Source organism: Ambystoma mexicanum, chromosome 12 (genome assembly GCF_040938575.1).
Source record: "Ambystoma mexicanum isolate Mex_15411 chromosome 12, UKY_AmexF1_1, whole genome shotgun sequence".
NCBI lineage: Eukaryota > Metazoa > Chordata > Amphibia > Caudata > Ambystomatidae > Ambystoma > Ambystoma mexicanum.
The window spans coordinates 573,030,652-573,045,502 of NC_090936.1; the positions used below are offsets into that span (position 1 = coordinate 573,030,652).

The 14,851-nt window shown below is 47.1% G+C and overlaps 1 protein-coding gene across 1 annotated transcript in view; it reads right to left on the reverse strand.

The window, feature by feature from the left end:
* Window positions 1-3,963: 3,963 nt before the first annotated feature.
* The window catches only part of MRPL16 (mitochondrial ribosomal protein L16), a 106,083-nt gene continuing 95,195 nt past the window's right edge, over window positions 3,964-14,851 (reverse strand). Inside the window, exon 4 of the mRNA XM_069628897.1 lies at window positions 3,964-4,733. Within this exon, the coding sequence (XP_069484998.1) occupies window positions 4,248-4,733 (486 nt within the window). The 3' untranslated portion in view covers window positions 3,964-4,247. The remainder of the gene's footprint in view (window positions 4,734-14,851) is intronic.

The window sequence follows — 14,851 nt, forward strand, 5'->3', positions numbered from 1 at the left end:
GGTCTACCTCGATTTAAATAAAGCCTTTATTTTTACAATACATAGTGTTTCTGTGTTTCTTTGGACCATATGTATGGTACAATTTCTTTGTACCAGGCTAGAGCCCTCTCTCCCTCCCAAGATAAGTCTGGCTGCTCTGTCCATGCTACAACTCTCAGGTGGTAGAGCCTAGCTGCTCTGTCCATGCTACCACATTCTCAGGTGGTACAGCTCTATACTAAGAGTGGAGCTTATGTGCTGCCTCAGATATGGTTTTTAGGACGTCTTGGTAGGACTTTAGAAAAACTGTCCCAACAGTGATCTCCCGCTTCTTTGGGTGGTGCTTATTTTCTTTTATTTTGTATTTATTTTATTGTGTTTTACAGTACAAAAATATACTTTTAACACACAACATTAACATCATACATTATTTCATCATCGTTAAGATCATCATTTAAGAAGAAGAAAAAAAAAGAAGAACATTGCAGAATATCGTTCAATCAATCATACTAAAATCAGTCTAAAAATCCACCGCACAAGCCTTTAAGAACTCTAAAATATGAATGGACAAGCTCAACTCATTACAATTTAAAATCCTTCTCCAAAGGTCGTCTTCTGTAGGCATAAAGTTCAGAGATAACATTTCATTACGCAAAGACAACAAGGCCAGACACTGGACACACAAATGCTTCAGAGTCTGTGTGTGTGTGTGAGACAGTGACGACACAGTCTCTGGTCCCGGGGAATATTGTTTTGCCGGCCCAGGGTTTCTTGTGTTAACACGTTTAGCCTAAATTTCAGCATTTGGGACCTAAAGTGCTGTGAGGTGTACTTTTTCAAGTATGGAGCAGGCATATTGAAATTTGTTATTGCCTGGTCGAAATGATCCCCAAAACATTTGTGCTGGATTATGGATTCTCTTAATTTGCAACACACGTTTCTAAACAATTTTGTCTTAGCCAATTCTGGTGTGGATTTCAAAATATTTTTGTACAACCAGAGGCCCAATCTTCAAATACCTTGCAACCTCATAAACTAAGGCAGCCGGTGGGAACAACAAACTTGAGAACAGCTGTAACTTCCCCCAGTCAATCAGTTTGAATTGGCAGTTTTCCTAATTCATAATGGATTCCCACTAACGGAACTGACTGGGGTAGACGAAGGAGCTCTCAAAGATTAAACCCTCTAATTTAGGCCAATCCATTCGTCTACTTCTGGTTTGAGCTCCATATATCAATTTCGGGATAATTTGCTGATTATACAATTTTAAAACCGTGAGACCCGAAAATCTCCCGAATTTAGTATTGAATAGACTGAATTTAAAGAGAGCACCGAGAAAATTACCCTTAAGGTCTGCCACAAGCTCCGGCCCATCCAAATTATCATAAATCAGTGAGCCTAAATACACAAACTTAGAGACCACCTCAAGGCTACCAGATTTTAATGACCATGTAGTCATTTTGTTTTTCCACCACCTTTTAACACCAGTACCTTTGATTTCACTGTGGTGCTTAGAACTTGGACTGCACCCGTGTAGTGTGTGCTCTGCTGCTCCCAGGCCCTGGAAATGCTTTAGGAAAAACACACACACAAACCAAAAACTAAAAATCGCTCTAGAACTGCAGGGCGAGTTCCTTAGTTTACAAACTCAACCTAAGTGAAATGCATTTGCCCCATGGTGACCGGTGACAATATTCACCAGTGCTTTCTGTAAAATGGTGCAGGTCACCATAAGTACACTTCATATTTGGTGGAATGCTGTCATCCCAGTGAAAGCTATGCACAGAGAAACAGTCATTAGCCATTTAGTGCAAAAAATGTTTGTTTGCACTAAATGTCAAACAAAATTTTAGAACGTCCCACTACTCGCCAACATGGGAGAGTACCATGCAAATGGTACTCATCCTTCACAAAATCTCCGTGCCAATGCGAGTGGGCTAGTAGATATTGCACACCCTGGTTCTGTGAACGGGCCAGGTGATCGCAGTCATGTGGGTTGGATTGGAGTTTGCCAAAGAGTACAGTTATGCCTGTTGCAATCTTGGAATCTAGAACAGCCATCGGTATATGTAAGGTTTCCTTTACTCCCCCAAAAGTCTGCTTGATATGAAATGTCATTTATAACGCGCCGGTACACGTGTTTCTCGGTGTGACAAGACAAGGAGGGGGGGGGGGGGACAGAAGGAGACCAAAACAACGATCTTAATAGGCCTTGTGTCATTCAGATTGCGCAAGTGCAGAAGGAGGGAAGGAAGAAGTGCCGGAGAAGGGGAGTAGTGCAGGTAACAGTAAGTGCTGCCAGAAGGTGTCTTATAAGTGCAGAGAGACAAGTGACTGCAGGGTTGCAGAACTAGACCCTTAAGTGCTGGGGGAGCCCGGAGGCGGTGCAAGGGCAACTGGACATGCAGGAGCCTGGCTCTGAGTTTCAGTGGATGGCCAGCTGACCAGTGTGCGGAGCAGTCAGGGAAATCAGCAAGGGAGAGGAAGAGAGAAAGCAGAAGCGAAAAGGAAGGTCTTCAGTTGCTTCCGGAAATGGAGGCAGTTCTAGAGAGAGGCAGGGATGCTGTTACAGGGGGAGACCCCAGCCGAGAAAAGAGATCTACCTTGCACTCTATGCTTGGAGAAGCGTCTGACCCTCAGAGAGTTGGAGGTGGACGACGGGGCTCAAGAAGGAAGATGTTTTGGAAGAGAAAGTTGGACGTAGTGCGGTCGCAGGCCCCAGAAAGCCTTGTGGACGATGCAGAATCTTGAACTTGATCCTGGCAACCAAAGGGAGCCAGTGGACAGATTTCAGAGCTGGAGAGATACGATCCCTGGGCTTGAGGCCAAGGACAAGTCTTGCAGTCCTTTTCTGGATAAGTTGTAAAGGTTGTAGAGAAAGGGGATCTGCGTGATTTTTCTGTCACGGAAAAGTCAGTGACAGAAAGGTTTGCATGGGAAATGTATGTACCACAAAAGGTTCATAAGGTTCTTACATTTCCCATGTGAACAAACATTTCAAAACCCTACATACCTACACCCCCATGCACAACACACCCCCACCCACACCCCCAACATAACCAAACACTACTTGCCTTTTAAGACACCTTGTGTTCCTGCTGCGCCAGTCCCTTTTTCACTTCCGTGATCAGGAACCTGCGCCGCAGGGTCCTTTTTGTTTTTTCTTCTTTCGGGCAGCTACAGGGGTTTCCCCCGCTCACTATACTGTGTAGTGAGCAGGGTGTTGCGGGGCACACCCACAGCCCCCGTTTTTTGTTTCTTATTATTTTTTTTTACCTACTTCAAATGCATACTACCAAAGGTTCAAACTTTTGGTGTTTTAACCTTTGGTGGTATCCATTTTTCGACTTTTAGTTAGGTCGGACCTTTGGATTCAGTAATTTCTTCCAATTCCGAGACAGACAGATTTAGAAAGAGGCTGTTGCAATAGTCCAGCCTACTAATTTGCCTGCTTTAACCTGGGTCTCCCTACTTTCTGAGCATGTAAACCGTAAATCAGCAAAAGGACTGATAAGCATGTGGAGCGTATGGTGAACTGTTGCATGATATTTGCACCTTTGTAACCCACACAAGGTCAACAGGAGTGAGAGAATTAGGTTTTTTCTCACATACGAGACACAGTTTCACCTTGTTTGTGCGCACCCTCATATCCGCTAGACTTCTGCAGTCGGTGCAAGTGTTATTCATGTTCACAATGGTTTCCTTTGCCATCAGTGTCTGGCTAGAGAGCGGGAATGGCTCTCTAAGAGTCTACCCTAGGATAAGGAATGCCTTTAAAGGTTTTTGGCTTCCACCCCCTCTTATCCATGATGGTCACTAGTGTGTGTGGGTGGTACAAATGCTCTTATGACTGCCCCTCCCTGTGCAGGTAACTATAGTGTCTAACCATTAACCAATGTATAGAATTTGGGCAGGACCCCCACCCCTCATCAGTGCATTCTATTTGTCTGTCTAGAGATCAATCACAAAAACACACCCACAACATTCTTTTGTCATTTGATTTGTATTACAAATTCAATCGTTTCACTTGTGTCGATTTTGGCTCCTCAAAATCGCTTCTGTAAGGAGGAGGTAGTGAATAGCTCCCCTTTGATTAAGGACTCAGAGATGTCTGCCAAGATTCTCACTCTTCCTAGATTGCTGGTGGATTCTCTTTCCTTTGACAGGGGAAGGGAACTGTATCACCCCCAAAGGCACAACGTCATTGAGAAGTGCAAAAAGTTTTCCCCTTCTTCCCAAGGATGAAGATTTGGACTGTGCACTTGCCCCTACGGGCGGTCCGGTAGCTTTACCTTGCCTCGATACCGGCCCTTATACTGAAGGTCATAGGGGCTCAGTACCTTCCTGCATCCCATCATGTTGGCACGGGCAATGCGCTCGAAGGTCCAGGGATTCTGGTTGTCCTCCTCCCGACGACGCTCTTCTTCTTGCATCTCAGCCAGTGTCTCACGGCTCACTGCCCGTGCAAGAAAGGGGAGCTTTTTAGCCACCTGTGTCAGGGTGGACTGCACCTCGCCAAATTCACAGAAGCCTCCCAACTCCAGAACCAACTGTCCACACTTCACCGGAGTCACATAGTGGTCCACTGCTCCCTTCCCGCCACCCATGCGCTGGCCCAGCCCCTTGCGGGTCACTGGCTTGTACGGAGCAGTCACACGCCAGAGTGCAAACATGGTTTTGGGATCGAGAAAGCGGTTGATGGTAAGTCGCATCATCTCAAAATGGCCCCAGCGAAGGTATCCACCACCTAGAGCCTATGAAGACAAAGTACATATTATTTAAGGTCAGTTAGTACAGAAAAATCTGTCACCAAATAATCAATTATATACTGGAGGTTTAAGTGTTGAACAAATGTCTCCACCCAAAAGTGAATTTAGCGGCCACCTTCCCCAGAGCTCCTCATTCCATTCAGTACATCCTCAATTAATATATTGCAATTTAAGTCCTCACCTCAGAATTCTTCACTCTCTGCTATGCTGCATTTGAGGTGTCGCTGGCCTGCTATATCCTATACCACAATCCAAACACTTCTTCAGCAAATTACTATGAATTTTGGTTAAGGATTCAGCAAATGCTGTGTCATCCATCACTGAAGGGAAGCTGGAAGAGATCAGCCTCATTCTCTCAACTATGCTTTACTTACTTACTTACTTGCATCTTCTGCCAAACATAAAATGTCTGCAATACAGGAGGGATGTCCTCTACGATGGTAGGAACTGGGGAGGATAACTAATACACAGCGAGAGATGTTCCTACCAGTGGTTGGCTCAGAGATTATTTAATAATCTTTTATACTAAATCAATGTTTATTATAGCATCTTGTTCAAATAACTTGAGATTAGGTTAATATCATTTGTCTTGATTCAATCAAGCATTTTTAATTAGTTTGAGCTCAACTGGTAGGAACATCCCTCTCTGTGCATTAAACAAAAAATGTTGACAGTCATTGAGCAAGGTGAAAGATTGCCCACCTTGAGACAAAGCGTAGAGCACCGAAACAAATTAGCATAACCTTTAACAGTTTAAGGAGTTTCTCCAACAAAATTAATTTGAATTAAAACACAAACTCAGCATTTGAAGCCACTTTTCTGAAGTGCACTAGCTGGTAAGACCCATGTCACTGATGAGTACAGCCCATTGAGGATGTCAGATGGGAATTACAAGAGTGATCATCAGATAGTAATAGGAATAAGGGTCATCAAGCAGAATTTGAAAGATTGCAGTGTGGCCAAGTGAAGTGTCAGCAATAATCACGGCAGGCATGGGATTAGCTAAAGACAACTTTCCCAGAATCGTATCCCCATTATGTAGTTCATTTGTTCTTAGTTGTAAGGCGAGACACATGACCATATACAAGTTATCAGTATTAGATGATATGATTTTCTGATAAAGTGACAGGCTTTGCCATTGCACCCGAGCCTTTAAATAGAGGAGACCCAGCTCATATCTCATGGAGGCTACTGGGACACAATTGGGTACCCTCAAAACCTGACTCCACACCAAACCCTCAGTTGTGTCCAGCCATGTGTCTAGCTTGCCGTTCCATAGCTCCAAGCAGTATGTACGCTTTGGAACCACCTTCCCTTCATTAAATGCTTACAACCACTAAACAAAATCAGGATTATAGCTGTCTCATAGGATACTATACCAGCATACTTAACATATAATCCCCCTTTCCCCCCCTCCTCCCCCCAAGACAGGTAATCAGCACATTTAAACCTCATTGTCATATATGCATATTCACATCGTTTGGGGACACATTTCAGGTGTGTTGACGTTTATTACAGAGCTGAAGGTCTCTGAAATTTTGGTAGGATCTTCTTCGGATGTCCGGGCTAACCGATATGGTTCTATTATAAAGTGTTACTGGTTTCGTATTCTACTATTATCGGTGCTAAGTATGATTCCTTTCCGGATTAGGGGCGTATAGCTCTGAAAAAGCATTCCAGAGTACTTCATGTTGGGCAGATCTCTCGTGGAGGGCGGCAGTGTGTCTCTCCATTGTACATATATTAGTGGCCACCCCGATCCATTCTTTTTTAGAGGGGGGATGCTGTGCCTTCCACCTGATCACCAGGCAAGCACGAGCTGCTAGTATCAAGAGGGTCACAATTCCACCTACTTTGCACTCTTCATCTTCATCCTCCTCCAGGCCAAACAGTACTAGGAGAGGTGCTGCCTCTCGGAGATTCAGTCAATCTGCTTAATCCAACCTAGTACTTCACTCCAATAGATACGCACCTTGGGACAGTCCCACATCCCCGCCAGCACATTGGACTAGTAGCCTGGAACATTTTGGATAATCTGTGGGGATCGTATTGCCATCTATGTAATAACTTAATGGCATGTAGCTTATATTGTGCAGCAATTGATACCTCTGAGGGTGTTTTACATATCCTGTCCCACGTGCGTTGATCAAATTCCCTATTGAAATCTTGCTCCCATCTATGTTTGAGTTTCGAGATTAACTTTAGGTCTTTTTCTAGTAGTGCTCGGTACATGTGAGTGATCAATCCCTTAGTTGTATATCGAGGAGTTTTTCGAACGGTGCGAGTTCCCTACATATTTTTGCATGCCAGTCTTGCTTTGATAGCACACCTTTGAGTCGTAGGCAGAGGAAGACCGGGATCAGATTCAGTTGGAGTGCTTCTTCAAGTTCGGGGATCTTCAGGAATGTTCCTCCCCTCCACAACTGTCCAACCCTCGTCAGTCCTGCTTCGAACTAGGATTGGTATCTCGAGTGTTCTGGGATCTCTTCACGAATCCCCAGAGCCCATATGTGGCTCAGGGGGATGGCCACATTGTAACCCCTACCATATCCTTCCCTTCCTTCCATATTTCCCACATTGTACTTAGTATGGGGTGCTCTGGAAGTCTTCGAAAGAGTTTGGATCTCGGGACCCATAACCATTCTGAAACCGTAACCGGGGCTAGGTTATCATTGTCTAATTGAACCCATTGTAGATTCTTCCTATATCTTAAGTGGAAGATTAGTACTCGCAATTGGACCGCTTGGTAATACAATTTGAGGTCTGGGAGGCTCACACCGCCCTTCTCTTTGGGGAGTATGAGGACATTGTACGATACTCTCGGTTTCTTTCCGTCCCATAGGAACTGTAGTACGGCTCCTTTTACACCTCTGAAAAATTCTTCTGGGATCTTCAAGGGGAGGACCTGGAATGGGTATTAAAAGTGAGGGAGACTAACCATTTTGATGGCGTTTAACCGCCCCATCCATGAGATTGTGAGGGTGCGCCATTTCGCTAAATCTGCATGGAACGCAGAAAGAAGCTGTGGGAAGTTTGCTTCCTATGTATCCTCGATTTTCCTTGTCAGGTTAATCCCCAAGTAGCGAAGCGTTGGGCCCCCCCCCCATCATCAAGCCTTGTTGGGAGAGTTCTGTGAGCGATTCTGGGGTAGGTTCGTGTAGGGGGAAGAGAATGTATTTGAACCGGTTGATTTTGAACCCCGATATCGAACCATATGTCTCAATAAGTTGTATGGCGCGGGGCACAGAGGTCAGGGGGTTCTGTACATGGAGTAAGATGTTGTCGACGTATAGGGCCAGTTTGTATTCCCTTCCGTGTACCTGTAGACCTTCTACCAATTTGTCTGCTCTGATCGTTTGGGCAAGGGTTTCTAAAGAGAGCAAATAATAATTGCCGAGAGGGGGCATCCCTGACTTGTGCCTCTCCCAAGGGAGAACCACACGAAAGTATTCCGAATTCACCATGACCGATGCCCGGGGTGATGTGTATACTGCCTTAATCCCTTTTCGGAGTATAGGGCCGAGCCCTATCTTGCATAACATTGCGTCTAAGAAGCTCCATTTAACTCTGTCAAATGCCTTCTCAGCATCAATAGACAGTGATGAAGGGGCGTTGGTCATTTTTTTGGCTTCATGTATAAGATGGAGAGTTTTACTGGTAGTGTCGGCACCCTGTCGACCGAGGATGAATCCAACCTGGTCGGGTGTATTGGAAATGGCATATGGGTTTCAAGTCTGGCTGCGAGTTACGTAAAAAATCGGCGAAAGCCTCGGGGATACTACTGGATTCTATTGTCTGGGAGTTATTTACTTTTTCTATGGCCGTGACCCATCTCAGCCTGTTGCCCTCTATCTGGCAGCCAGGAGTGCATCGGCCTTGTCTCCTTTTTCATAATGCTTCTGCTTCAAGAATGGAGTTTGCTGACGACTAGCCCTACCTCCAACCGTTCTTCCCTTTTTTGGACAGCCTCCACTATCCTATCTCTTCTCCCCTCATCGCTGGAATGCGCTAGGAGGTCTAACTGCGCAATCTCGTTCCTAAGTTTATTTTCTATTAGGGCCCTCTCTTTTCTTAGCAGCCCCCTCCTTAATCAGTATGCCCCTCCATGTCGCCTTCCCCACTTCCAAAACCGTATTTTTGGACACTTCTCCCATGTCATTTCGTTCAAAGTACTCCGTGATTTCTTTTGCTAGTTGTTCACAGAATACAGGGTCCTTTCAGAGTGATTCATTGCATCGTCATTTCGAGGTTTTATGCGGAAGCGGCAAAAGGCTAAGTGTGACGGTGACCATATCGTGGTCCGACCAGGAGATCGGGGAAATCAGTGATGCGGATGTTGCGTCAGTTAAGCCAGGGGTGAAATATATGTATTCGAAGGGATTGTGTCCTCCGACTTATTCCTTATCTTAGATATCTCCTTCCAGCTCTGCTGGCCTCGGAAAATTTTTCTCTAGAGGGCGCTGCGCGTCGACGTCCTCCGAGTCGATGTCCCTCGACAGCCGCCGTATCGACGTCGACGTCATCCTGCCTATAAAGGCCGCGCGCAGCGTCCGTTGTTCAGTTCCGTTTTTCCGCGCTTACTCAGTGCCTCGGAATACCGTTGCTCAGTTTTGTCAGGTTAATCCTATTTACCTCGAGTTATTCGATACCGTACTCGATGGCTTCTTCGTCGGAACCGACAACTCCTCGATCCGGCTTCAAAAAATGCCGAGATTGTGGGAAAAAGATGTCGCTGACTCACCCTCACAGAGTTTGTCTGTGGTGTTTGGGAGCTGAACACCATTGTTCGGAGTGCGAGGACTGTATGTTCATGACAGCTAAGGCCCTGAAGGAGCGTAGGGGGAAGCTAGAGAAAGGTAAGACTTTTAAAGCTTCTTCTTCCTCGACTAAGTCGAGACATTAGTCTCCTCGTCACCATTCGCGCTCCAGGTCTCGGAGTGGGTCCCATCACTCCTCGAGATCGAAGCACTCGAAGAGGAGACGTCGAAGATCCCCTTCTCCGTCTTCCTCTTCCTCCGTTTCTCCAAAGAGAATCCCTTGCCCCACGAAACATAGTTCCCGGGCTGAATGGGAGGAATTCTGCAAAAATATGATGAGCGTCTTCGAGAAAGCGGCCTCGACCCCCTCGAAGACTGCCGAGAGCGATGCTCTGGTCGAAAGACCCGAAGGTCAAAAACGCCGCGAGTCGCAGTACCCGGCGAAGGAAACCTCTCGAGCGCGTCTCGAACCCTCGAGTAGGACTATGACCTCAAAACCTTCCTCGAAGGTTCCGTCGACGCCGTCGACGAAGGTTCCGTCGACGCCGAGGTCGGTGTCTTCGACGCCGTTGTCGAAGGGACCTTCGACACACGGGTCTGTCGACTCGACGCCAGCTTCGACACCGGCGTCGACGCCAACAAAAGTCATGGTTACGACACACCCAGTGACTATCCCCAGGTCCTCGATGACGATGGCGTTGAGATTGTCGAGCAGAATCCCAATTCTGTCGAGGTCATCGAGGCCTTCGCCTTTGTTTTCGACGCCACGCTCGAAGCCTTCGACGTCGACGTTTTCGAGGCCGATTATGACAAGTTCGGCACCCTCTGCCTTGGAAATGGGGTTTACACCCTTTATGAGTTCAGAACAATTGAGAACTATGTCCTCAATTATGGAAGAGGGTGAATTGTCTGAACAGGAAGACACATTTGAGTTGCAGGGACCTGTAACCCCAATTAGAGAGGAATTTTACTCGGAAGAACGCAGGTTAAAGGATCTTCATGATTCCTTACATGAGGCAAGTGGGTTAGACACTTCCCCTGAGGTGGAGTTTGCTAGGCCAGACCCGGGGGAGCATGCTGAAACCCCCTATAGAGCCTTAATGGCCAGGATCACAGAGTTTATGGGGTGGTCTGCACCTTCACAATCTTTCCAACAAGATGACCTCACGGATATTCTTGACAAAGGCCCACAGGAGGATGCTGTGGTGCCTTTTCATAAAGCTCTTCAGAGGAAGATTATGACGAACTGGGAAACCCCAGATGTCGTCCCGGCAGTAAATAAAAAACTGTCTACAAAATACAGGGTATCTTCTACAGATCCGGAGTTTTTGTCAAAACACCCATCCCCAGAAAATCTGGTGGTACAGGCAGCATCTTCTACTGATGTCAAGACGGCTTATCCTACCGTCCCACAGGACAGGGATGATAAAAGATATGATGCTACGGCAAAGAAAGTTTTTTCGGCATGTAGCATGGCGTTAAAATCTGTTAATGCTACTTGCACCCTTGCTAGATTCAGCCATACACTTTGGGAGTGTGCTTATACAGCGGCTGACTGCATCCCGGAGGGAGAAGAAAGGGAGGCGTTCCTGAATATCATACAGGACGGTAAAGACGCTATGTGCGAATCCCTCCAGACGGGCATTGAGCAATGGCGGCAAGTACAACAACCAGGAGATTCGCTTGGTTGAGAAAGTCTGGTTTTGCCCCAGATGTGCAAGCCAGGCTCTTGAACATGCCATTCGATGGCTCTTCTTTGTTCGGGAAAAAGGCGGATGACAGTTTAGAGAAACTGCAAACTTCAAAAGCAGCAGCAAAATCCCTAGGCGCTGCAATCCGTCAGACACCTTTTCGTCCCACAGGAACCTCTGCGAGGGGCAAGTCCTTTCGCTTCTACTCCGCATTCGGAAGAGGTAGAGGACGACCGGCTCAAAGAGGACAAAGAAGAACTACCCGAGGTGGACGGGGTAGATATTCAAAAGCTGCAGCAACAGCAGGTGCCTCTTTACCATCGGCATCTGCATCAGTCGCCCCAAAACCACTCTGAGGACTTCCCTCACAGGACACATGTAGGAGGCAGGTTGACTCAACATCTGGCGGAATGGCAGGCTATCACGTCAGATGCTTGGGCATTGGAAACAGTTGCCCAAGGTTACTGCCTGCCTTTCCTACGCATACCTCAGAGTCATCCACTGGGGATCAGCTCTCAGAAAGCTCCAGATCCGCTCCTCTTGCAGAAAATTTTGGACCTGCTATAGAAAGGTGCCATAGAACCGGTACCTGTAGCGGAGAGGAACAAGGGCTGGTACTCCCCTTACTTTCTCATTCCAAAGAAAGACGGAGGACTGAGACCCATCTTGGACTTGCGAGAATTGAACAAATTCCTCAGGAAAGACAAATTCAAGATGGTCACTCTCTCTCAGATCCTCCAGGCCCTTCAGTTCCAGGACTGGTTGGTATCTCTGGACCTTCAGGACGCTTATTTCCATGTGCCTATCCATCTAAAACACAGGAAATACCTGAGGTTCGCAATTGGCAACTCTCATTATCAATTTCGAGTGCTGCCATTTGGGCTGACCTCCGCCCCGAGGGTCTTCACCAAGTTAATGTTGGTAGTGGCGGCAAGTCTAAGGAGGGAAGGGATTCACGTCTACCCCTACCTGGACGATTGGTTGATCAGAGCTGTATCTTCGGAAAACAAGCTCAAATCCAGCTAAATCACGTGTGCCACTCCCTTCACAAACTGGGCTTCTCCATCAATTTAAAGAAGTCACAAATGATACCATCGCACAGACTCCAGTTCATAGGAGCGATCCTGGACACTTCCCTGGGAAAAGCCTCGCCACCAGAGGTGAGGGCTCAAGATATTCTACAGATGGTTACCAAGTTCCAAGATGCCCAACGTCTCCCAGCCTTCGACTTTTTGAGGTTGCTAGGCCTCATGGCATCCTGCATTTTCCTAGTGCCAGAGGCTCGCCTGAGAATGAGATCCCTCCAGTGGACACTGAGGACTCAGTGGTCACAGTTCTCAGGGAGAATGACAGATCTTCTTCAGGTTCCCGACAGGGTGGCTCGAGACCTTCAGTGGTGGGCCTGTCAGGAGAACATTCTGAAAGGAGAACAATTTTGGCAACCCTGGCCGGAGATAACAGTAGTCACGGATGCCTCACTCACGGGGTGGGGAGCCCACGCCAACGACTTGACCATCAGCGGTCGTTGGTCTCCATCGGAGTCCAGACTACATATCAACCTATTAGAGCTGAGAGCCATCAGACTTGCGCTGAAGGCGCTCCTGCCAGCTGTACAAGGGAAAAATGTCCTGATAATGACGGACAACACGGTGGCCATGCATTACCTCAACAAAAGAGGAGGCGTAGGATCACTACCCCTGTGCAGAGAGGCGATGCAGCTCTGGTTTTGGGCAATCCAAGAAGGAATCTCTCTATCGGCAGTTCACCTAGCCGGAGAGAAGAACTTGACCGCGGACGCTCTGAGCAGGCAAAGCACAGTCTCCCACGAGTGGGAGCTAGCTCAGGAAGTCCTTCAAAAGATCTTCGCCCTTTGGGGAACCCCTCAGGTGGATCTGTTCGCCACCAGCCTCAACAGGAAATGCGATCTGTTCTGCTCAAGGGAATTTCCCCCGAGAGGAGCTCTGGGAGACGCGTTCATAGTGGACTGGGAATTTCCGCTTCTGTACGCGTTCCCATCGGTCCCTGTCATTCCTCAAATGATCAGGAGGTTGAGAAGATTCCGGAGAACCATGATCCTAATTGCCCCGGATTGGGCCAGGAGAACGTGGTACCCGGACCTTCTAGACTTGTCCATCTGCCCTCCAATTCGACTTCCACTCAGAGGTAACCTACTCACACAGAAGGGAGGTCAGGTTCTCCATCCAGACATCAAAACCCTCAACCTTCACGCTTGGCTTCTGAAAGGCTGAGGTACAAGGATTGGGACCTCCCTGATGATGTTATGGAGGTGTTGCTTTCGGCAAGGAGGCCAGCAACAAAGTCTTTATACCGCTGCCGTTGGAACAGATTTTGCAGCTGGTGTAGAGAACAGAATATCGACCCCTTTTCATGTGGTACACCAATGGTTTTGTCCTTCCTACTATATTTGGCGAATTCAGGCCTTCAAGTTGGCACCATTAAGGGCTATCTCGCAGCGCTATCCATCTTTAAGCGCACTGCGGAAGAACCATCCTATTTCAAGTTACCCTTGGTAATACAGTTTCTAAAGGGGTTAACCAATGTTTATCCCCCAACACCATTCCAAGTTCCCCTGTGGGATTTAAACTTAGTCCTAACTTTCCTGATGGGCTCACCTTTCGAACCACTCCATTCTTGTTCGTTAAGATTCCTTACCCTTAAAACTGTTTTATTAATAGCACTTACATCTGCTAGAAGGGTGAGCGAATTACAAGCTCTTTCTTGTAAACCCCCTCATACAATCTTTCACAAAGACAAAGTTGTCTTGCAAGTGAAGCCTAATTTCCTCCCAAAGGTGGTTTCTGAATTCCATATCACTCAGAAGATTACCCTATCATCTTTCTATCCTCCTCCTCATCCGGGGAAAGAGGAAGAGAGGTTACACAGGCTAGACCCTAGAAGGGCTTTAAGTTTTTACATCAGTAGACTAGCCAGGATAAGACAGGCAGACCAGCTGTTTGTAGGTTACACAGGTCACAAGCTGGGGTTACCAATAACTAAGCAGACCATTTCCAGATGGATCATTCTAGCCATTCTGGAATGTTATAAACTGGCAGGGAAAGAGCCCCCTCAAAACCTTAGGGCTCATTCGACCAGAGGTATTGCAGCTTCATCGGCCCTCAAAAGAGGTGTGCCGGTTAAAGACATCTGTGCGGCCGCTACATGGTCGTCCATCCATACCTTTACATGATTTTACAACTTGGATTCCTCCTCCAGTCAAGAGACTAGGTTTGGAAGGGCTGTACTGCACTCTATTCATCAATAGAAGACAGCGTGAAGTCAGTACTCCCTCCTCCAATGATAGAATACTGCTATGGGAGCCTATCTAAGATAAGGAATACCTCGGAGGACACAATCCCTTCGAAGAACAAGTTACTTCTTACCTTCTAACGTTCTTTCGACGGGATGTTCCTCCGACGTATTCCTTATCGACCCTCCCATCCATCCCCGCAGTTCTACTTCTCTTGTTGTTGCAGCTTACGCTCCTTCAGGGTGATTAGTCTAGTCCAGAAAGAATTATTGTGGGCTACAAAACGGAACTTAGCAACGGACGCTGCGCGCGGCCTTTATAGGCAGGATGACGTCGACACGGCGGCTGTCGAGGGACATCGACTCAGAGGACGTTGACGCGCAGCGC